This window comes from Esox lucius, chromosome 8 (genome assembly GCF_011004845.1).
Source record: "Esox lucius isolate fEsoLuc1 chromosome 8, fEsoLuc1.pri, whole genome shotgun sequence".
Classification (NCBI taxonomy): domain Eukaryota; kingdom Metazoa; phylum Chordata; class Actinopteri; order Esociformes; family Esocidae; genus Esox; species Esox lucius.
In genome coordinates, this window is record NC_047576.1 from 31,816,847 (window position 1) to 31,841,020 (window position 24,174).

General features: G+C 39.7%; 1 protein-coding gene across 7 annotated transcripts in view; it reads left to right on the forward strand.

Annotated features, from left to right (window-relative positions):
• The window catches only part of LOC105010001 (complement factor H), a 245,701-nt gene that overhangs the window by 192,871 nt on the left and 28,656 nt on the right, over positions 1–24,174 (forward strand). For 6 of the 7 annotated variants that reach the window (XM_034293610.1, XM_034293613.1, XM_034293612.1 and 3 more), the window contains exon 7: positions 21,092–21,274. In XM_034293610.1, coding sequence (XP_034149501.1) covers positions 21,092–21,274 — 183 coding nt within the window. Of the gene's footprint in view, positions 1–16,704; positions 16,918–21,091; positions 21,275–24,174 lie in introns of those variants that run through there. The other variant, XM_034293617.1, reaches the window with a different exon arrangement.

Consider the following 24,174-nt stretch of genomic DNA (forward strand, 5'->3'; position numbering starts at 1 on the left):
GGGCTTGGTTCTCCTCCCTCAGGGCTTGGTTCTCCTCCCTCAGGGCTTGGTTCTCCTCCCTCAGGGCTTGGTTCTCCTCCCTCAGGGCTTGGTTCTCGTTCTGGAAAACTAAAGGCACAGTTATTTTCAAAACTGTTAAAAAACTGGACATTAGGACATAGGCCAAGAATATACCTTCATTGCTGAAAACTTCATGCTGTACATGCGATGCCAGGGGAGTCCAAGGGCCAATAACGGAGCGATGACTTTCTCCTATTGATAATCATTGACGTAAAAATATGTTTGAAGTTATTGCATACATGTAATGAATTGGACTTAAATGTAACAGTTTAGCGCAACGTATTACATACCTCCAGCCTTTTCACCCATTTGCTGCCAGGGTACATTTTCTGCTGGGGGTGTAAAGTTTAGTACTTGACGAACTGGGGGAAAAAACATAACAGCTTTAATTTCACTGCAGAGATTGCATATTCAGTAATGAAACAATAATGGAACTGTGCAAAGCTAATGATATGTACAACACACCTCCACACCTTTTATCCAGAAAGTCAAGTGCCCTAAAGAAAAACAGATTATGGATAAAAGGATTCCTAATCTTAAATAGAAGCAATAGCGTCCAAGACAAAAAACATCACAAATAACATCACTTACTTGTACTCAAACTCTTGGCTCTGAAGTGGAGTCTGGATTACTAGGGAGAAACCTGGTTCTGAGAAAGAGGGAACAGAAATTTGAAAATCTAACAAAGTGTACAGTTTAGTTACAGGATCACAAATTAAGCATCACAGCAATACATTTTACATACCAACTCTGAAGTCTACAGATGGCTCAACCTTTTCCTGGTTTTCTGGAATCAATGCAACTTCTGTAGAATGTAGTGATTCAAGTGAATGTCCTGTTTGTCCCTCTCAATTCTTTTCATTATTATTTTCCTTTTGGCCCAGTAACTAAACATTGTGACTAACAATGTATTTACCTTTAAAACCAAAACGATTGACCAACAGTAGGTCTCTTGGGTGAAGATAATCGGTTATGCTCTGGCCAAGGTATCTGCAACAAAACCGGATTGTTAACGTTAGGAATATACAGTAGCTATGCTGTGGGGGGGAAACATTATCAGCCAAATATGGAACAGTGAAATTGTTAAAAATAAAATGTATTCATTGGGTGTTGTGATTCAAGTGAACACAGAATGTTCCTCAAACATAAAACGTACAGCAGTTCAGAGAATTAGAAATCACAATCGCCTTAAATCCAGTACAGTAGCAACACAGCACAAAACATGCTAGCCACAGTGTGTAACAAAGGCAAAACAGCATGTGCTAGCTAACACTTACTCTAGCTACTGGACTAGCAGCATACTTGTTCAGGCAAACAAAATAATTTAAACAACATATATACATTGTTATTTTTGTAAGAAAGACTAAGTTTAAATTTGAGTGTTTTCTAGATGTAAAGCTTTTGCTACCTATTATAGCTCGTTAAAATTCAACATGTACTAACAACATTGCGTTAACAAGGCTACTTTAGCTAGTTAGGCCAGAACAAAGATGACTACACATTTTAAATATATAAACTAAAAACAATGTCAACATAATATTGCGTTACACAAAAAGGAAACATGTACTTACTTAAACGATGGTAGTTGATGACTTTGCTAACTAGCAGACTGTAACTCGCGATTGAGCGATGAACTGATGCGAATGTGTCCAAACCAACATGGCCGGTCGATTTTGAGAGTAGCCTATTTAAAAGCGTCTTGCCGCCGAAGGACCGCGGTTTTTAGACCCAGGCAACCGCCAGAGAAAATGAAGCAGTCAAAAAATCTCGCAAGAAATGGGAGTGACGTATTCGGCGGCAAACGTTTCATCCCCGCCAGCAGGACGCACCTATAGCCGACAGCTAAGGGCCGGCGGCAAAAAGAAGCCTTGCGGATATTTTTTGCTATCTGGGGTGGTGTCGGCTGACTTACAAAATGTTGAGGAAGAAGCCTCTGTGAGAAAAAGGTCTATAAAACTTACAACAAAAGCACTGCTTTCCAAACTAAGTTATTTAGAGACGCTAAGAATATCCAAATTGAGTAAAGCTGCTAACATCAAACAAACTGTTCAAGGTTTAATGCACAAGTCTGGTAATGAAACTGAAATAAAAAGTAGCTTCAGCAAATATCAAGCCTTGATTAACGATGCTAAGGTTGCACATAAAAATCTGCTTGAGTTGTTACCTGCGGATGAAAAGGAAAAGCATGAAACCTGGTTCAAAGCAAAGCTTTTAAGTGTGAATTAATTTTGCCAGTGTGTGGAAAAAAAATTTAAGAGTACAAAAATGTTTACTATTGTACATGTTCACTTTGAAGATGATAAAAAGCCAACGGACAGTGTATCAAATGTTGGAACATCATCATGCACTAAAAGCCGCAACAGTGAAATTTTAAGTCGATCAAGCAAAGTTGCATTTAAAGTTGCACTTGCGCAAGCAGAAGCCAAGAAAGCTGCACTCCTGGCACGAGCATCAGCGCTAAAAAAGAAGCATGAATTGGAAAGGGTGGCGGAATCAATACGCAAAAGAATGGAACATGTCGAAATGGATGCTGAGATTGAAGCCTCAGATGCAGAGTTGGCAATACTGCAAGCATTTTCAGATCAGGATAGAATGGGATCTTACTTTGAGAAGCAACAATCGAAAGAAGGACCTGACATTCCTGATGCAAGCCATGAGAAGTCTACCAGATTGATGAGAAACAAAGGCTTACCTTTTGCAGTTGCAAGATCCACTGAAAATGTTGCACATGCAGTTGATGACAATTATACACAACGAATTCTGCAAAAGCAAAATGAAATATCCGAGCTGCTCATACAACAACACAGAGGAAGCCAACTGCCATCAAGACAAATTCCTGTTTTTGAAGGTGACCCACTGAAGTTCAAAATGTTCATGGAAGCTTTCAGGCACTGTGTGGAGGAAAAGGCTGCATCTAAAGGTGATTGCATGTATTTTCTGGAAAGGTACACCAGAGGGCGCCCACACGACCTTGTACAAAGTTGTTTACATATGAGTCCAGAGAGAGGCTTTGAAACAGCTAAAGCCCTCCTACAGGAACACTTTGGTAATGAAACAAAGATCACAGCAGCATATATGGAAAAGGTTCTCAACTGGCCTGTGGTGAAGGCTGAAAGTGGTTCGTTACTACAGGACTGTCCATTATTTTTACGCGGATGCAATAATGCAATGTCAGATTTAGAGGACATGAAAGAGCTGAAAATGTCTGCTAACCTCAAAATGATTGTTTTAAAACGTCCTTTTAAATTGAGGGAAACATTTAGAAGTTGTGCATGTGACATTCGGGAGAGACACAACCGCAGACCCAACTTTAAAGACGTTGTACACTTCGTGGAATATCAAGTCAGAATCTTGTCTGACCCTATTTTTGGTGATATTCAAACTACTGAAAGAGAAAGGCAGGTTAAAAGGGATGTCTATACAGCAAAGTCTAAGTTGAAGCAAGACAACTTTGCTACGAACGTCTGTGCTGTTAGCAAAGTTCAACACAAGGACACACAAGAAGGTAAACAGAGGGAAAGCAACATCAGCATCAATTGTTAATTCTATTTACAAGATCACAGTCTGGATGAATGTCAACGATTTGCCAAAAACAAACATTGTGAAAAGATCAACTTCTTAAAGGAAAGAGGAGTATGCTTTGGGTGTCTCAACACTGGGCATTTGAGCAAAATTGCGATAAGCGTAAAACCTGTGAAAAATGCAAACAGAGCCATCCAACAGCTTTACACATTCACGTTAAACAAGTGGACAAATCAATGAACATCAGCGGCATCTACCCCAATGAACCTAAACCAGCTGTAAACCATATGCTTGTGTCAGCTCAGACATTTGGGAGCCAGACCGGGGCCGGTAGCAATGGAATGCTCTCCATCCTGCCAGTTCAGGTAAAAGCACCAAAAGGCAATAATGTGATTCAGACCTATGCATTTCTGGACAATGGCTCAACATCCACATTCTGCTCTGAAGCTCTTATGCGCAGGCTTAATCTCACTGGGACAAAGTCAAAATTATGTTTGCTAACAATGAGCCCAAAGACATCAGTGTCAACATACATTGTGAATGGACTTGAAATAGCTAGCCTTAATGGAACAAGGTACTACAGTCTTCCAAATGTTTACACACAGAAAAAGATGCCAGTAAATACAGCAAACATCATAAAACAAGACCTTACCAAGTGGCCTTACCTTGAGCACATTAAAATCCCTGAAATTGATGCTAAAGTGGAGTTATTAATAGGTACTAATGCTTCAAAGTTGCTGAAACCATGGGAAATTGTGAATAGTCAAGGTGAGGGTCCTTTTGCTGTTAAAACCCTATTAGGGTGGGTGGTCAATGGCTTAGGAAAGGATTGCAAGGATAACATGGATGACAATGGCTGTCGTAGTGTTGCTGTAAACAGAGTATCTGAGGAATCACTTCAGCTGCTATTGGAGAAGCAGTACCAAAGTGACTTCAATGAAAAGATCGCCGACGACAAAGAAGAACTGTCAAGGCAGGAGGCAAGATTCATGGAAATAATAGATCAATCTGTAAAATTAAGACGTACATTACATTTTAAAGCTGCCATTCAAAGCCCAGGAGGTGGCACTGCCAAACAATCGTTGTCTTGCTCAACAGCGCCTCATTGGACTAAGAAGGAAAATGGAAAGAAATGAGAAGTTTCACCAAGAATACGCTAGCTTTTTGGAGAATGTCATCAGTAGTGGCTATGTTGAAATAGTACCGCAAGATGAATTGCGTTGTGGAGAAGATGACCTGTTCTATATTCCTCATCATGGAGTATATCACCCACGCAAAGGCAAGTTGCGAGTTGTCTTCGACTGTGGAGCTAAGTTTAAAGGAACTTCTTTGAACGAACAGCTTCGGCAGGGTCCAAACCTCACAAGTTCCTTAATAGGAGTGTTTCTACGATTCCGACCAGAACCAGTTGCTTTTATGTCTGATGTGAAGTCTATGTTCTATCAAGTCAAAGTGGCTGAGGAAGACAAAGACTTTCTAAGGTTCCTGTGGTGGCCTAATGGAGATCTGAGCCAGCAAGTTGAAGAGTACAGAATGACTACACCTCTTTGGAGCAGTATCATCGCCTAGTTGTGCTTGTTATGCTTTAAGGAAGACTGCAGACGACAATTGGAGCAGTTATACGGACGATGTGATTGACCCAGTACATAGACATTTCTATGTGGACGACATAGAAAAGCTCGCCATCTGTGCAAAAAGCGGTACAAATTGTCCAAGACCTGGCTGACTTTTGCAAGAAAGGAGGTTTTCATCTTTCACAATGGATCAGTAATAGTCGCCAAGTCCTTCAAACCATTCCTGAGAAAGAACACTCCAAAAGTGTAAGTGAACTCAATTTGGACATAGACCAACTCCCAGTTGAAAGGGCACTGGGGCTACACTGGTGTCTGGAAAATGACTAATTTAATTTTCATATGAAGTGCAAGGAACGGATGCAAACACGACGAGGGATTCTATCAGTTATTAGTTCAGTGTACGATCCTCTGGGGTACCTTGTGCCAGTCCTTCCAGCCAAGCACATTTGACAAGAGTTGTGCAGAGTGAACTATGGCTGGGATGAAGAAATTCCACAAGCCTTAAAACAACAATGGATAAATTGGTTGACTGACCTGAAAGAGATCTCAGAGTTCAGGTTGAGTAGGTGCTTGAAACCACACGACTTTGGAACACCAGTCCTTGCTCAGTTGCACCACTTTGCTGATGCCAGTGAAAGGGGATATGGCACTGTAACATACCTAAGGTTACAGAACAAAAGTCATGTACATGTTTCCTTCTTGGAAAAGCCAGAGTAGCACCTTTTAAACCTGTAACCATTCCTCGTTTGGAACTCACTGCTGCTGTTTTCACTGTTCGGGTGGGCAAGATGGTAAAATCAGAGTTACAGCTTTCTTTGGCAGGTTCCTGTTTCTGGACTGATAGTAGTACAGTCTTGAAGTACATCAGCAATGAAAACAAAAGATTTCGAACATTTGTGGCCAACGGAATAACCGTCATTAGGGAAGCTTCAGACACAGCACAGTGGCGGTATGTTCACACAAAACAAAATCCTGCAGATGACTCATCTAGAGGACTAACAGTCCATAAGCTTCTGAACAGCAAAACGTGGCTATCAGGTCCAGAATTTCTGTGGATAGCAAAAGAAGCATGGTTACAGCGTGAAGTAGACACCACATTGGAAGAGGATGATCCAGAGGTCAAACTGGAGGTCTTTACAAACACTAACTGTTCAAGAGGATAATGCAACCAATCAACTCATCACATATTTATCTGACTGGAAAAGGTTAAAGGTTGCAGTTGCATGGTTACTCAAGGTCAAAAAGATTCTATTGGAGTTGAGTCGAAGAAGGAAGCAACTTGTTGAAATGGCTGATCTTTATGCTGACAAGAAAACGTTTGAAGCCAGATAGTCGTTGGGACGACACAGTGTATCAACTGAAGATCTATTAGCAGCAGAAAACGCTATCCTTCAGTTCTGTCAGAGGGAAAGATTTGACAAAGAGATTTGTGCACTAAAGACAGGAAAACCCGTGAAAAGGTGTAGCCTTATCTACAAACTGAATCCTGTTCTAGAGGATGGACTGTTAAGAGTAGGTGGAAGATTGTCCAGGGCTGAGTTGCCCAAAGAAACCAAACACCCAGTCATCCTGTGTAAAGGTTAGTACAGCTCCAAGTTAATTCTTAAAAATGTTCATGAACAGACGAGGCATGGTGGGAGAAATTACATCCTCTCCAAATTGAGAGAGAAGTTCTGGGTCACTCATGCCAATGCAGCAGCAAGGAAAATCTTGTCAAATTGTGCTTTTTGCAAACGTCACAAAGGAAAAATGTGTGATCAAACAATGGCTGATCTGCCCGAAGAAAGGATTACTCCAGACTTGCCTCCATTTACATACGTGGGAGTGGACTATTTTGGTCCCATTGAGGTAAACCAAGGACGTTCCTATGTGAAACGTTATGGGGTCATCTTTACGTGCATGGCCAGCAGAGCAGTGCATTTAGAAGTGGCACACTCATTAGACACAGACTCCTGTAGCAATGCTATTCGTCGATTCATATGCCGAAGAGGACCTGTAGCACACTTTCGCTCAGACAATGGTACAAATTTCAAAGGTCCAGAGAAGGAGCTTAAAAAAGCAATTGCAGAGTTAAACAACGGATCAATTGAGAAAGCCTTAATACACGACAACATCAAGTGGACGTTCAACCCACCTACAGCTTCACATCATTACGGTGCCTGGGAAAGCATGATCAGACTGGTCAGGAAGGTCTTAGTATCTGTTTTACGTCTATGGGCTTTAACTGATGAAACCTTAGTCACAGTCTTATGTGAAGCCGAAGCAATCTTGAATGACTGACCAATTGCAAGAGTTTCTGAGGATCCTAATGATTTAGAGCCATTGACACCTAACCATCTTCTTACATTGAAAAGGAAACCAGTTTTGCCTCCAGGTCTGTTTGATCAAAAGGACCAGTACGTAAGACGAAGGTGGAAACAGGCTCAATATCTTTCAGATTTATTCTGGAAAATGTGGACAAAAGAGTATCTCTTTACTCTACAGGAAAGGCAAAAGTGGAACAAAACAAAACGTAATCTTACGACAGGAGATATCGTTTTAATTGCAGATGCTACAGCACCACGAAATTCTTGGATGATTGGAAAGATTATTAAACCGTTTCCAGACAAATCGGGTATAGTCAGATCGTTGCAAATCAGAACCAAAACAAATGTAATTGAAAGACCAGTGACAAAATTAGGCTTATTGGTAGAACAGTCAATGTAAAAGTTAAAAAACACACCAAGGAGGGTTTTGGTTCTTTGTTTGTTTGTTGTTTTTGTTGTAAGATCTTCTTTGTTGTTTTAATGTCTCCATACATGAATACATTTGTAATTGTTATGTCTTGAAGTGCCATGAACAATTAGGGGCCGGGTTGTGTTGGAGCCATTCCGTGTATTGGGATGGGTTGGCGCTGTGATCTGCCACAAGTCTTCTTAAGACGGGGGCTAATTAGTGCAGGTGTGGCGCACAGCGAGGTGCATGGATCTCAAACATGCAGTTCATGCAAGATGACCAAAGACTTTGCATGACCTGGAGGCATTTTGCCAAGTTGAATGGGCAGCTATACCACCTGCAAGGGCCTCATAGACAACTATTACAAAAGACTGCACACTGTCATTGATGCTAAAGGGGGCAATACATAGTATTAAGAACTAAGGATATGTAGACTCTTGAACAGGGGTGCAGTAATTTTTTTCCTGTGATAAGAAAGTAATAAAAGACATGTGTTTTGCCTGCTCACTCATGTTTTCTTTACAAATGGTACATATATCACCAATCTCCAACTTCTGTCGAATGTTCTTTTTTGTGAATTTTCCTATAGAAAATTCACAAGCTGACCAACGATTCTTCAAATGTGGGAGTTTATCCAGCAAATGTGACAAATGGTTCATGGTTGGTGGCCATCGGTACAGTAAGGAGGTAATGTCCTTGTTGTTGTGTTTTTGCTTTTTTCATCTGTGTGAAATGGGAGCTTCTATAGCAGACGGATTATGCAAGCAACACATTTCAGTTTGAATTTACCCCAAAATAATACCAATAATACATTTTTAAATCCTTCAGGTTTCTGGGATCCACTATCTCCCAGGATCTAAAGTGGGAGCCCAACATAGACGTCATCATTATAAAGGCCCAGCAGAGGATGCGCCAGCTTAAGAAGCTTAACCTGTCCAGCCATCGTCCAGCCAACATCCATCACTGTTTGGTTTGGATCTGCCACGAAATTGGAAAGGAACAGACCACAACGGACACTCAGAACTGCAGAAAATATCATTGGTGCCTACCTGCCCTCCATCCAGGACAAAAAAAAACTGTCAGTAAAAGGCCAGGAAACATCACTGCAGATCCATCACAACCTGGATACAACCTGTTCCAGCCCCTCCCCTCTGGTAGGTGCTACAAAGCACTGTACGCCAAAACGAACAGACACAGGAACACTTTGATGAACAGTCAACTTCAGACACTTAGTGCCAGGCACAATCCCTGTATAACAACCCAGTAACTCTGACCCTAACATCCACCTGTCATCCTGTAATTTTTTTGTCATCCTGTCATTCAGTGCTGTTCATATTGCATATACTGTATATATCATATCCACCTACCTGATGTACATTACACCTGCACAAAAATTACTTATTTATTAATTCTAGAATTGTTTGCACTCAGCTCCATTACACTATATATACATATTTATCATATCCACTGTCATTATGTAAATAATACTGTCAGGCTTGAGTGTAAAGGAGGAGCAGGAAAATTAAGCCGTACTGGTTCACTGTATTTAATGGTTAGATAAATGGCGTAGCTTGACAATGCTCTTAGCAAGCGAGACAATAACACACAAAGCCAGGGGAAGCACAGGGAACATATATACTGGGGGGAATGATGAGAATGAGAACCAGGTGCGCTAAACAAGACAACAGGTGAAATGCATGAATGAGATGGGCGGTGGTGTTAGAAGACCGGTGACGTCAAACGCTGGAGCCTGCCAGCTGCAGGGGGAGGAGAGGCAGCAGAGGGCGCTGTCGTCACATGTACAGCAATATTTATTTCCAGCACCCTTTATACCCTGCTCATTGCACTATTGTCTCATCAGTCTTACTATGTTTTTGTTTTGGTTTATTATGTGTATTTATGTTTACTGTATATTGCCGTCGGTGACTCTTGTTGAGTGTCCTTTTTTAAAGTTTTTTATGAGTAAGTACATCATGAGCCTGTGTAATCCAGAGTCAAATTCCTTGTATGTGTAAACATACCTGGCGAATAAAGCTGATTCTGGTTCTGATTTCGAGTATCTTTGTTTTAAAATAAAATAGAAAAAAATAATGGTATTTCAAAATACAATTTGTAATTCAGTAATAGGAAAGAATTTGTCAGGGGTCTGAATACCTTTGCAGGAAATATGTTCAAATTTTAAGCCCCTAGCCTATATACATTTTTAACTGTTAGTTTGGTTAGTTGTTTCTAATAAAGCAGAGTTATTTACCCCAACTCATAGTATTGCTCAGCTATGCATGATGCACGCCATACTACTTCATCTGCATTGAAATTATGGGAATGCTTAGTTTTATTTGAGGGGTAAATGCATGTGGTTCGATAGTAAGTACCTGTTTTTATTCATTTATCCATGTTTTTAATCATATGAACACATTTCAAAAGCAAACTATTTTGAGTTTAATCCTTGTTGATAAACAAGGGTCACTGACAGATAAGCTCAACAAGTCAATATCTGCTAAACACACAAGTTCTGACCTCTGTATTCAAGGCAGATTTAATGCCTTCTCTAGAAATACTTAATAGTCTTATTTTATTTGTAAAAGCCAACTGTAAAAGCCAATTTTATTTACAAAGCCAACTGTGTGGGTTTGAATGTTGGAAATGATCAGATTAAAACATCTGTTTGGTTTCTGCAAATTATTACCAGAGAATTACCCAACAAATGAACTATTTTCGGGAATACTTTATTTGTTCAGTGAATGACAAATAAGTCAAATACAGTTTCCACATTCAGAGAAAAACCTAGCCTAATTACACATTCACTATACATTATAATGTTTTGATTATGTTAACATGTCAGCTGAATACAACTGATACATATTATGGGTTTTATCTTGTAAATAATGCATAGTGGGCTTGGCTATGGGTATGTCTAGATAATGGGAATGAGAAAAGTTCCTAACAAAGCACTAGACTTAACAACTCCCATCCCAGGACAAAGTCAATATGTTTTTCAGTTTCAATGAGTCAGACATTATCTGGTCACTCTTCTCACTTCTCCAGCTTCTCACTCATCATTATAAGCAATTATTATGCTGAAAGTGTATAGACACCACCCTAAGATTGTATGCACATTTTAATGTACTGCACCATTCTTTAATGTTGTCATTTTTAAGCATCTGCATTGCCCTTGTCTACTGTACACGACTCCCATGGTGCTTTTCATCTCCCATGGCGCAATACTCTACCTAGTTCATATGCATTTAGATTTGTCAGAAATATCTTATTTCAATACATGAGTTCATTTCACATTCATTCAGGCTCCAGATTGCGAGAACATGGTCTTAACAAATTTTTAAGGTAATGCAGTACGTCAGCAGAGGATTTAAAACACATACATACTGCTCAAGATCTCAACCAGAACTAACAATTTCTAGCCAAATACTCAATGTACAAGAAGATAATCAATGAAATCCACTGTGCCTCCTTATCTACAGTGGTTCAGTGAGGTTCAGTGAGGTTAAAACAGACTCTGATCCCCTCCCAGCAGGTGTGAAGGAAGGCCAGTTATTTTTGTGGCCTATGTTTTATTCCTGTTCATGCACAACAAAGCAGACTGAAAAGAATACAGGAGACCAATATATGGTGTTGTGGAGAAACACAACGTATGATTCCAGCAGAGACTTACACTACCGTTCAAATGTTTTGGCCCATTAAAATAACATCAGATTCATCAGAAATACAGTGTAGACATTGTTAGTGTTGGAAATAACTATTGTTAACTGGAGACAGCAGATCTTTAATGGAATACCTACATAGGCGTTCAGAGGCCCATTATCAACAACCATTTGTCCTGTGTTCAAGATTAACATTTTAAAAGGCTAATTGATCATTAGAAAACAATTTTGCAATTATGTTAGCCCAAATGAAAACTGTTATGCCGATGAAAGAAACAATAAAGCTGGCCTTCTTTCGACTAGTTGAGTATCTGGAGCATCTGCAATTGTGGGTTCGATTACAGGCTCAAAATGGCCAGACACTAAGGACTGGCCAATAAAAAGATTAAGATGGGCAAAAAAGAACACACAGACACTTTCCTTTTCATTTTGCTATAATTCCTATTCAAACAAGGACATTTTTAGTGACCCCAAACTTAACTGTATTGTATGTGTTGAAAGACAATGCCAAATGAGGTAATGTAATTCTGTTTAGAATTTAGTTTTGTGTTGCTAGCTATCTTTGTAAATGTTTCCAACTTACTTGGAATGAACACAGGCCTAGGTGGTATGTACAAGTTAACTAGCTAACATTACGTAACTATCCACAGTAGCTACATACTGTGTATCTGTCTTTGTGATTGGAATGGCAGTCGGACATTTGACACACCTAGGCCTACACTACATAGCATACTGCAAGAGTAAATATGGTGCACTTAATTTCATCAGAACATTTACTCACATTTATTTGAATCATTGCATGCATTGTTCCTAAGAACACAATAAAAAAAATAAAGCGTAGAGTATTACCAACTGCATGGTTTTATTATAATTTTTTTTTAATAATAGAAGGCTAGGAAAAACTCCCTAGTACGGTTGAAACCTATATGAAAAAACCTATAGAGGAGCCAGACTGAGGGGAGGTAAGTCCTCTTCTGGTAGTGTGAGGTGAAGACTAAGAGTTTGTGAGCTCCTAGGTCACATCAATGTCTTTTCATGTTCAGATGACCACACAGGTCAATAAATGCATTGGGGCTATGTGAAGAGTTTTTAAATATAATCCAAGTCAACTGCACAATCAGATGGACAAGGAACGACCAGGTAGGATTTGGGCAGTGACATCAGCAATCACGAGGCAGCAGCTAGATCAACAACAACACCAGGAGGATTTTGGATAGGGACAGCTATGAGTTAAGCCAGGAAGTCCTTAATCTCCTACGATTAAAAGTCGCACCAGAAATATGAAGAGTGAATTCCTTGAATCAAAAAGGATATATCAGCGTGTGATTCAGACTGACCCTTGTCCCTGTCATAATACAACTGTTTCCAAAACAGTTGTGACACTGTAAGTTGTGACACTGTGACACTGTAAACAGAATGCAATGATTTGCAAATCATTTAAAACCTATAATCAGAAATGTTATTGTTTCCTGAAAAACATATGTCCACTTCTAATTTGATGCCATCTACTGTCATTCTAGTTTCAAAAAAGCTGGTACAGGGGCAACAAAATACTGGAACAAATTTGTAAAACAAAATAAAACTGTTATTTGTCAACAGGTCAGTAACGTGATTGGTTATAAAAAGAGCATTTCAGAGATGATGAGGCTTTCAGAAATAAAAATGGGGAGGGGTTCACCACCCCGTGAAAGACTGCGCAGGCAAATAGTGCAACAATTTGAAAAAATTATGTTTCTCAACATAAAATTGCTACGAGTTTGGGGAAATCTCTGTACGCAAGGGACAAGGCTGAAAACCAATAATGGATAGCCATGATCTTCAGTCCCTCAGGACTGCACTGCATTAAAAACAGACACAGTTCTGTAGTAGAAATCACTGCATGGGCACAGGAACACTTCCCAAAACCATTGTCTGTGAACACAGTACATTGCCACATCCACAAGTGCAAGTTAGAACACTACCATGCAAAGAAGAAATCATATATAAACAAGATCCAGAACCGCCGTGCCTTCTCTGGGCCCAAGCTCATTTTAGATGGACTGAGGCGAATTGGAAAACTGTGGTCTGACAAATCTAAATAAAAAAATAAAAATTGGGATCATGGATGCCACGACCTCTGGGCTAAAGAGGAGAGGGATCTGGCTATGGAGGAATTTTAGGACTTAATAAATAAACATATACACCATGAAATAATTAAATATGAATGGAAATACAGATCTGCCATAACATTATGACCACCTGCCTAATATTGACCACCTTTTCTTTTTACCACCTTTTCACTGCAGACTGGGAACACCCCACAAGGGCTGCAGTTATGGAGATGCCCTGACCCAGTCGTCTAGCCATCAAAATCTGGCCCTTGTCAAAGTCGATCAGATCCTTAAGCTTGCCCATTTTACCTGCTTCTAACACATCAACTTTGAGGAAAGAATGTTCACTTGCTGCCTAATATGTCCCACCCACAAACAGGTGCAATGAAAATTAGATTATCAGTGTTTTTCACTTCACCTGTCAGTGGTCATAATGTTATGATTGATCTGTGTATATAATTTAAATGATAATTATAAAAGTAATAAAAACGTATAATATTTAATGGTGTATTTCGACATTTATTGATTTATTTCACAATTGATTTATTTCATGGTTGCAGTCATTGTGAAATCTGTCATTGGATATGTCATTGAATCTGTCACTTTTACCCATCAAAGTTGGAAGGGCGGGCTCTAATGAAAACTGGTGTTTGTTTGGTGCATCGACTTTATATTGTAACACTTAGGCAATAGGATGGCTTCACCAGATTTGGTGACATGGTGAGGAAAAGCCTTTTCACTACTTCTTAGATAAAATATTACAAACCTATAGCATTATAATACATGAGTATGTCCTCTCCAGTCTTTTAATTAGAAAACATGGGCTATGCCATTGACATTTATTAATGAAATAAACTGAAATTCTCCTTTTTCTTCATGAACACCCAGCAAAACAATAACTCTGAACAACAAACCTTTTTTTCTCAAGCCAGGGAAAGATCTCAGTTCCATAAATCCCTACCCATCATGCTCGGCAAGGGCGTAGATTTGGTTTGAACATTGGGGGGGTTTAAAGTTGCCTGTTTTTTTTTCATGTGTATTGTTATTGGATCATCTTTCTTTCTTTCTTAGTCAAATAGACTAGAAATGTAGTAAAATAAAGACCTAATGTGTATTTTTGACTTTTTTTACACCACAAGTCTGAAAGAAGTCATGTTATTGAAGACAAATAGCCCCCATAGAGCCCCAAATCTCAACATTGACCAGTGAAAAAAACAATGTTTTTGCCTGCCGTGTCTCGCCTTAAGTACAGAAACCGCCAGTAAATCGTTCATTCATCCAATTCGTTAAAAAGTCAGATTAATTTAGGAAGAAAACAAACACTGATGTGAATACTTTTGTCATTGATAATTACAGACACTATTGAAAAGTGAACTAGCAAAACAGACGGCTGATTTGGTAACTTGTTATACTGATAAGTGAGCTATAAGTTAAATACATTGAAATGGAGATTAGCTAGCTAAAATATATCTGGTTTCACTGGTGTGTACTTAGCTATTACACAATATTCTCATACCTCATTCTCAGTACATGGTTGTTGTTTTTTTACATCCCTCTCTGACCAGCAGTTAAATAAAGTCCGCTGTGCAGCGCTTCTCTTCATTTTTTAACGTTACCCGTCGTCGAGACTCGTGTGCTCTCCACTCGCGTTGTTTTGGAAAAAGTGCGCCTTGGGCGTTACCAATCGGTTCAATGGAGGGGAGTATTAAACTACGCCCCTGATGCTCGGCTTAAATGGGTTTAAATAAGATGAGGATATTGAAATTGAAAAGTAGATCATTTGGATCTTTCCTATGTTTGACCAATTAGGGTCCACAAGATGAATTCTGGTCTGTTTGTAAGTTTAAGGTGTGTGGACACTGTTATTAAAAGTTGTATTAAAATACGGAATGGTGTTTCTATTATTTGGCCCCTTTGTGAGTAATGCTTGGTTAATAATAAAATTGTGTCAAAATCATAGTATGTGTACATAGTATGCATGATTTGAGACATTTCAAATTGACCAAAATAAGTGTTTTTCCATCTCCCTGTGAATTTTTTTATTTCATCTCCCTGGGAAAAGCCATAGACAGAGGTAATTACAATTGCAGTACAGAATAAGGGAAGCCAGTGTGAGTGCAGTGTTATTCTCACACCATCAAATTTTCTCATAATCAGCAGAGACCAATTTGCAAACAAACAGATCTACAAACGAAATATACCTATGAAGCAAAGACTACAGAAATGTGGTCAGAATATGTTTAACTGAATTAATGTAAAATATATAAATTCAAAGATCCACACAGTCTCCTTCATGTTTATAAACATAACCCTGTCATGACAAAAGCTCTCAGTGGACCAAATTGTCCACCCCTGTGATTAGTGCTAAACAAGTGAACATAACAATAAATTGAAATTGAACTGTTTACCCACATAAAATGGGCCATTGGTTCAGGGGGTACCAGGAAAATTGATTGTGTCCATTGACCCTAGGTGTTCCTTGAGGGACAGAGCTCTGTAATTGTAAATTCACTATTCAAACATGCCGCTTCCTCTGAGTCAAAAGATTCAGGAATATTTAAAAAGTATACACTACCACTGATAAGCTTGGGGTCACTTACTGTAGAAATGTTATTGTTTTTGAAAGAAAACCATATTTTCTGTCAATTAAGATGATGATAAGATGATAGCTTCATTAAACACCAGTCTCAACATGAACAGTGAAGAGGCAACTCCAGGACGCTGGTCGTCTAGGCAGTGTTGCAATGAAAAAGTCATATCACATCGGCCAAGAAAAAGAAAAGAACAAGATGGGCATACGAACACAGACACTGGACAGAGGAAGACTGGGGGGAACATTTTAGTAAGAATGCATATTTCTGTGTGCATTTGTCCATACTTCACTGACACTATTAGTTTTACTGTCCACTTTCTCCCAAAGTCTTTTGAGATTATTACAAATGTATGTTGTAATTAGATTTTTCTATACAGTAGCAGGACTGTTCTAGTTCCTCAACTATTATGTCAGAAAAAACTGAACCCTGCCCTACAGCCTGTGATTCATTAAATTCTTACTGCTTAACAGAACACATGTTATCTTGTCATTTTAGTGTGTTGCGTGGACAGACAAAATTCAGTGGTCTTTGGTCAATCATTAATCAATAGAAGTTCATTTAGCTATTCCAACTCTGTTTGTGACTCACAACTTCCCAACATTTTCACTGGTGAGAGTAGGTGATGAAGTGAAAATGCAATTGATAACTTTATGCTTTGTCTTTGTACTCTCGTTGTGTACCTTCACCGTGGTGAAATGCCAAGGTAAGTTCACTTCCTGACTGAAGGAAAAAAAATGTTATTTTGTGTATCGGGTAATATTGAAAAACCTTCGATAGATATTATGGGTTTTACGTACCCCCCATGTTATTTTCCTAGAGGTTTCTAAAGCCTAAAAACAGTGAGATTGTCCTGCACTGTTGGGTACGTGGGTTTGTCCAGATACACATGCAGTTTTGAAGGACTTGATGTGTTCTGAACTAGGCTGCTCCCTCGCAGGCTAACTGTCAAGCTTAATTTAGCTGGGTTTCAAAGAATGTCCAACAGGCGGAAACAGAATCCCAAAAGACAGTTCTGTGTATTTTCTCGCTTGCATCACTTTTGTCCTGTCTGTGTTTAGAAACATATGTTCAAACTGTTTTCTGTCATTGTGTCCAAACATGAATTGACGTGATTAATTTTTTGTTCCAAAGAACACATCAATAGAAATAAACTAGTTAGGAAAGCATGTCTCACCACTTTCAGTCCCTTCAAAAGCCAATAGTTAATTGACATAGGCTTAGACTATGGCTGAATCTCAAATTGCATACTACATACTACAAGTACAGTACGTACCTCGCAGATGATGGAAATAGTACATACTGTTTAGTATGTAGTAAGCTAGTATGCCAGTATTGGGACTGATTGGGACCTTCATTATCATAATGTCTCAACAGTATATTTTGTTGTGCATTAACACCAAGCCAAGTTTGAGTATTTTGCTAGACACCTTTAAGCATTGTGTTAAACTGACAAACATTTCTTATGAAGTTTACTTCTACCACAAACAGCATCTATGAACTGTATGGCTTTTACCACTGGCCATTTTAAAAGCTTATCAGCCAGTAATACTATTATCTTAGTACTTGGGAATAGTCATAAGAATTGAGCAATTGCTAGCGAGACTAAAGACAAACTTTACACTGCCAAAGCTATTTAATTTCAGGGCACAAGAATGTTTGACATTGATGCAATAACTATCAATATAGGTGACAATAACTGACTTTTCCGTCAAGTGAAAAGACGAGAGAATCGTGGAAACCCCTCCTCTTTCACTGCGCAAGTAGTTGTGGTATGTATTCCAAACCAGATTTGAAACCTCACACAATGTCAGACCCAAAGTTACAAATATTATTTTGGAATGTGAGCAATGTTGAGATAATTCTGAACTGGAATTTACATTTTGAAAGACATCACTGCATCAATGAATGCTCTTCCAAGCAAAATGTGCCACATCATTGGTGACCCTCAATGCCAGCGTTCGGCTAAAGATGGCCTGCGGGACAGAACTGGCCCGCTAGCAATAATATCTGGCCCGCGGCATGATTTTTTCAGCTGGCGCTGAAATAGATCTGTCATGGAGGCAACAATTACTCACATAAACACTTCCTCTTTTGTGATTTTGCCTGCAAAATAAAAGTGCAAGAAAGTTTTTTGCAACAATGCTTTATTTGGAGTTGAATTTAGAGTTTTTGCTTGGAAAAGTTCTGAAGTGCATTCAATTGTGACTTGCTTGACACACCTCTGAAACAGCGACAACTTCAGTGCAAATAAGACACACTGGCTTTACATTCACTAAACTAGGTAGGATGAGGGCATATTTGTCTTTCCATTCATCTTTGAATGCCCTATTTTAATTGTCAACTATACTCTTTAGACTCCTTGATAGTGCAATTGTGTGTAGACAGCTAGCTTAAATGTTAACTAGATTTGAACTTTACAAGTAAAGTTACTGGGGCTTGCTTCAAGTCTTTTAAAGTATTTTTCATATGATTATAAAGTGTCAAGGTAGCAAAAAATCTTGTTGTTATGGTTACTCCAGCCACAGTATATTGAGTTTGGTTAGAGATATGTTTGTATTTTTTTCTGATTTAAATAGCTGGCAAGCTGAGGAATATATAAAATGATTATTATGATTGTATTTTTTCTCTGCCTTGCTGGGAAAGTGAGTTAAACCGCAGCTGTTTGGGAAATATTGCTAAACATCTGGTTGCTATGGTTACTCTGGTTGAAGTAGCTCAGTTTGGTAAGAGATTTTTTAAAATTCTTTCTGAATTAAATAGCTGAGAGGTATATCAATATTTAAGTCCCTCCATGTCAGTGTGTCTGATTCAGAAAATACTTTCCATTGGAGGTGTTATTAAAAAGAAGGAACAAATCCTGTTGTCATGGTTACTCTGGTTGACTGATATTTGTTAAAAAGTAGTGTGAACATTTGTTAAATTCATTTCTTAACTTTTGTTGGGGATGTGTGGACACCCACAATCTTTTGAATTTTTCTCTAAGTAGTTTGGAAAGGTGTTTGCTTGAGACAACTGTGACTAAGTCATTAGAATGTTGGAGTGTAAACAATGGAAACTTAAGAATCCCAAAGAAATCCCATAAAAGTCCAGTATTTTAACAATTATAAAATATATCAAAATCTTGTATGCCATCAACCTTATATCAAGGTGTGCATAATTATTAGGTAGCTTAATGACCTCAGGTAAAATGGGCCAAAAAAGAGATTTAACTGACACTGAAAAAATTCATAAATTGGCAAATTTCATTCAGATGGATTCAACACTCTTGAAATAGCTAAACTATTGAGGCGTGGCCACAGGACACTCAAACGTTTTGTTGTGAAAAGTCAACTGGGGTGCAAAAAATTTATGGAGAAGAAAAGACGCAAATTAACTGCGAAAGACTTGAGAAGAATGAAACGTGAAGTTACCAGGAACCCATTATCCTCCAGAATAATAATCATTATATTCCAGAACTGGTCCCTTCAAACCAGGACCTACAGCATGCACTGGGACGGTTTGCAGCCGAGTGTGAAGCAGTTGGGATGAGAATCAGTACCTCCAAATCCGAGGCCATGGTCCTCAATCGGAAAAGAGTGGCTTGCCCACTTCAGGTTGGTGGAGAGTGCCTGCCTCAAGTGGAGGAGTTTAAGTATCTAGGGGTCTTGTTCACGAGTGAGGGAAGGATGGAATGGGAGATTGACAGACGGATTGGTGCAGCTTCTGCAGTAATGCGGTCGATGTATCGGTCTGTCGTGGTGAAGAAAGAGCTGAGCCGCAAGGCGAAGCTCTCGATTTACCGGTCAATCTACGTTCCTACTCTCACCTATAGTCATGAGCTTTGGGTCATGACCGAAAGGACAAGATCCCGGATACAGGCGGCCAAAATGAGCTTTCTCCACAGGGTGGCTGGGCGATCCCTTAGAGTAGAGCCGCTGCTCCTCCACATCAAGAGGGGTCAGCTGAGGTGGCTTGGGCATCTGTTCCGGATGCCTCCTGAACGCCTTCCCGGGAAGGTGTTCCGGCCCTTTCCACCGGGAATAGAGCCCGGGGAAGACCTAGGACATGCTGGAGGGACTATGTCTCCCAGCTGGCCTGGGAACGCCTCAGTGTCCCCCCGGAAGAGCTGGAGGAAGTGTCTAGGGAGAGGGAAGTCTGGGCATCTCTGCTTAGACTGCTGCCCCACGACCTGGCCCCAGATAAACGGAAGAAGATGGATGGATGGATGGTTTGAGGAACATGATGAAGGGTTCAAAGTTTTGCCTTGGCCTCCAAGTTCCCCAGATCTCAATCCAATTAAGCATCTGCGGATTGTGCTGGATCAACAAGTATAATCCATGGCGTCTCCACCTCGCAACTTACTGGACTTGAAGGATCTGCTGCTAATATCTTGGGGCCAGATACCACAGTACACCTTCAGTTGTCTTGTAGATTCCATGCCTCAGCGAATCTGCGCTGTTTTGGCGACACACAGAGGACCAACAGCTTATTAGGCAGGTGGTCATAATGTTTTGGCTCATCAGTGTAGGTGTGATAGTCGAGTCATATTTTGGTCATACTGTGTATGTGTGTAATGGTCATTAACCTAATGTGATCTCTGTAGCTACATTGCTAATTGTGATTTAGTTACTCAAAAGGTAACAGCCTTTTTTTCATGTGTTTTTTCCATTATTTTGTCAATAACTCTTAATAAAATAAACCAGTTTTAGCATCAAACACCACAATAGAAACTGTATGCAAAATCACTCAGATTTGAACCATGCATGGCCCAAATATATTTTTAAAACAAAAGCCAAGCTTCAGCTCAAATTAAGAATTATCCTTCTGACCAAAGTCTTTCAGTGGCTCGATCTTATACATATGTTGTATATTTATTCTCTTATGTATTTGTTCCTCAGCTGTAAAATGTCCAGTGATTCAAGCCGATAAGAATGTGTTGGTAATCGGAGACAGTGAGGATGCAACCTTCGGTAATGTTATCCAGTTCGAGTGCCAATCGAATCAAATGTTCCTTAAAGGACCCACTGAAATTGATTGCAACGATAGAGGAGAATGGAGCGGCATAGTCCCAACTTGTGAAGGTAAACTGAAGCCATGTATGAACACTATGCACACTGAATACATTACACATAAACAGGGCAAAATTGAGATGCCTTAATTTTCTCTACATTTCATGTAATTCATTTGTATTGCTGGATGCATGTCAGAACTTTATTCAGTTCTGACATTTTCAGAAGATGATTTTGATGCAGTTCTGTCACGAGTGTGCAAACAGCATGCAGCAACAGCAATAAATAAAATACAGCAAGTTAGAGCAAGTTTATCTCCTTATTAAGGGATTGTATGTCTGTAACTTGGTTGCATGGACAAGGCTAATGACATCTAAATTACACTAGAGCTTTGAAATTCGCTGAAAGTGAGTGCTGAGCGATGTGTATTATAATTTTGTTATGGTTTTAGTTTGATTTTGGAAAATTATTTTGGTCCTTGATTATTTAAAGAACAGAACATACTTTGTAAAATGACCATTTGATGTTAATGCTGTTTATTTATTTTTCAACACGATATCCAGCTAGCTAACAATTGGCTCCTGACTATAACATTAGCTATCTCTAAGGCGTACTTATATATTGGCAACCATTACTCACTTTTAAATAACTATGCAGTTTTGTTTGGCAGATAATCTAGCTAGCTACCTGTTGCTTCTGTTGTCACTGGTCTCCCCAGTCCAACTCACTATGCAAAGCCTGGCCTTGTGTGTTTCTCAGGTTTGCTTGTTCAAAGGATTGTGATCATTGTAGTCTAACGTCATATTGTGGTTTGAATCTTAAAGCTGCCTTTTAAGAAACTACATTTCCCTTCTCTATGGTGAGATAAGGATACAATTTTTAGAAAAGCAATTCACCAGAAAGTATGCGCCAAAACCAAACACACTTGAAAAATTTTTATCAACAGTATCAAATCAATCAAGTTTTGTGATATTTGTATGAATAGTAAACCCCCACCTAATGCTAAACTTTGGCAAAATAGGCTTAATTGTTTGTGCTCTGTTTGTGCTGCGATAATTTCCTAGATATTAAATTATGTTTTATTAGCCTCAAGAATAGAAAGGCCAGATTAGACTTCAAAACATATCAAAAAAAGCCACGGCTCATGATCTGATGCATACTACATCTGTAAAACCTTATGGAGGCAGTGTGATGGCATGGCATGCATAGCTTCCAGTGGCACTGGGCCACTAGTGTTTATTGATGATGTGACAGAAGACAGAAGCAGACGGATAAATTATGCAGTGTATAGGGATATATGGTCTGCTCAGATTCAGACAAACCCAGCGAAGTTGATTGGACGGCGCTTCACGTTACAGATGGACAATGACCCAAATCTTACTGCGAAAGCAACCCAGGAGTTTATTAAGGCAAACAAGTGGAATATTCTGCAATGGTCGAGTATATCACCTGATCTCAACCCTATTGAGCATGCATTTCACTTGTTGAAGACAAAACATAAGGCAGAAAAATCCACAAACAAACAACTACTGAAGACAGCTCCAGGCAAAGCATCACAAAGGAAACCTAACATTAGATAATGTGCATGCATTCCGGACTTCAAGCAGTCATTGCCTGCAAAGGATTCTTGGCAATGTATTAAAAAGAAAAAGATTTAGGACTGTGTTTTTGTCCAATTACATTTTGGCAACTGAAATAAGGGGACTGTATAAAAATGGTTGCAATTCCTAAACGTTTCATACAATATTTTCGTTCAAACACTTGAATTAAAGCTAAAAGTCTGCACTTCTATTGCATCTCGGTCCATTGCAAAATTATGAAAATTGTGTCAGTGTCCAAATATTTCTTGACTTAACTGTTTACTTCAGGTAAACAACATGTTAGCAGGTGCTCTAACAAGAACACCCACAGTGAGTCATGTAAGCTTTACTGGAGATGATGTTCACTGCTTCACTACCTGTATTGGACACAAAATCAAAACTAATAGCAGAACAGACAGCAAAAACACAGAGCTACACATGGTGATCAGGAACATTTATCATGGTTGTCTTAAAGGGTGCTGTCCCTGCAATGCTCAGGTCAGATGTCCTTGTCACTACTAGTAGCATGAGGCGGTAACTGCAGCCCATTCAGGTTGACAGGCAGTCTAGCTGCTCCAGGATGGTTTGCTGTGTTTGCTGTTTCTCCCAGTGCAGTCTCTAGAGCATGGAAGAGATACTAGGAGAAGAGCTGTTACACAAGGAGAACAGGACAGGGGTGGAGCACTGCCAGAGCTCTACAAAATGAACTCCAGTGGGCTACTGGTGTGCATGTTGCTGAACAAACTGTCAGAAACAGACTCCATGGGGGTGGCATGAGGGCTTGACATCCTCTACTGGGACCTGTGCTCACAGCCCAGCACAGTGCAGCTCGATTGGCATTCGCCAGAGAACACCAGATTTGGCAGGTCTGCCATTGGCGACCGTTTTCTTCAGAGATGAGAGCAAGAACACCGTGAGCACATATGACAGATGTAAAAGAGTCTGGAGTCTCCTTGGTGAACGTGATGCTGCTTGGAACATCATCCAGCATGACCGGTTTTGCGGTGGGTCATTGTTGGTCTGGGGAGGAATATCCTTGGTGGGTCGCAGAGACCTCCATGTGCTAGCCAACAGTACCTTACTGTTAGGTACCGGGAGGAAATCCTGAGACCCATCCTCAGACCTAAAGCTGGTGCAGTGGGCCCTGGGTTCCCTCTGGTGCAGGACAATGCCCAGCCTCATGTGGCCAGAGTGTGTAGGCAGTTCCTGGATGACGAAGGCATTAATGCCATTGTCTGGCCCTCACAATCCCCAGAACTGAATCCAATTGAGAACCTCTGGGATGTTATGTATCTGTGCATTTGACACCACCAAGTAGCGCCACAGACTGTTCAGGAGCTAACTGATGCCCTGATCCAGTTTAACTGTGCGATTCAGACTCAAATCATTTGA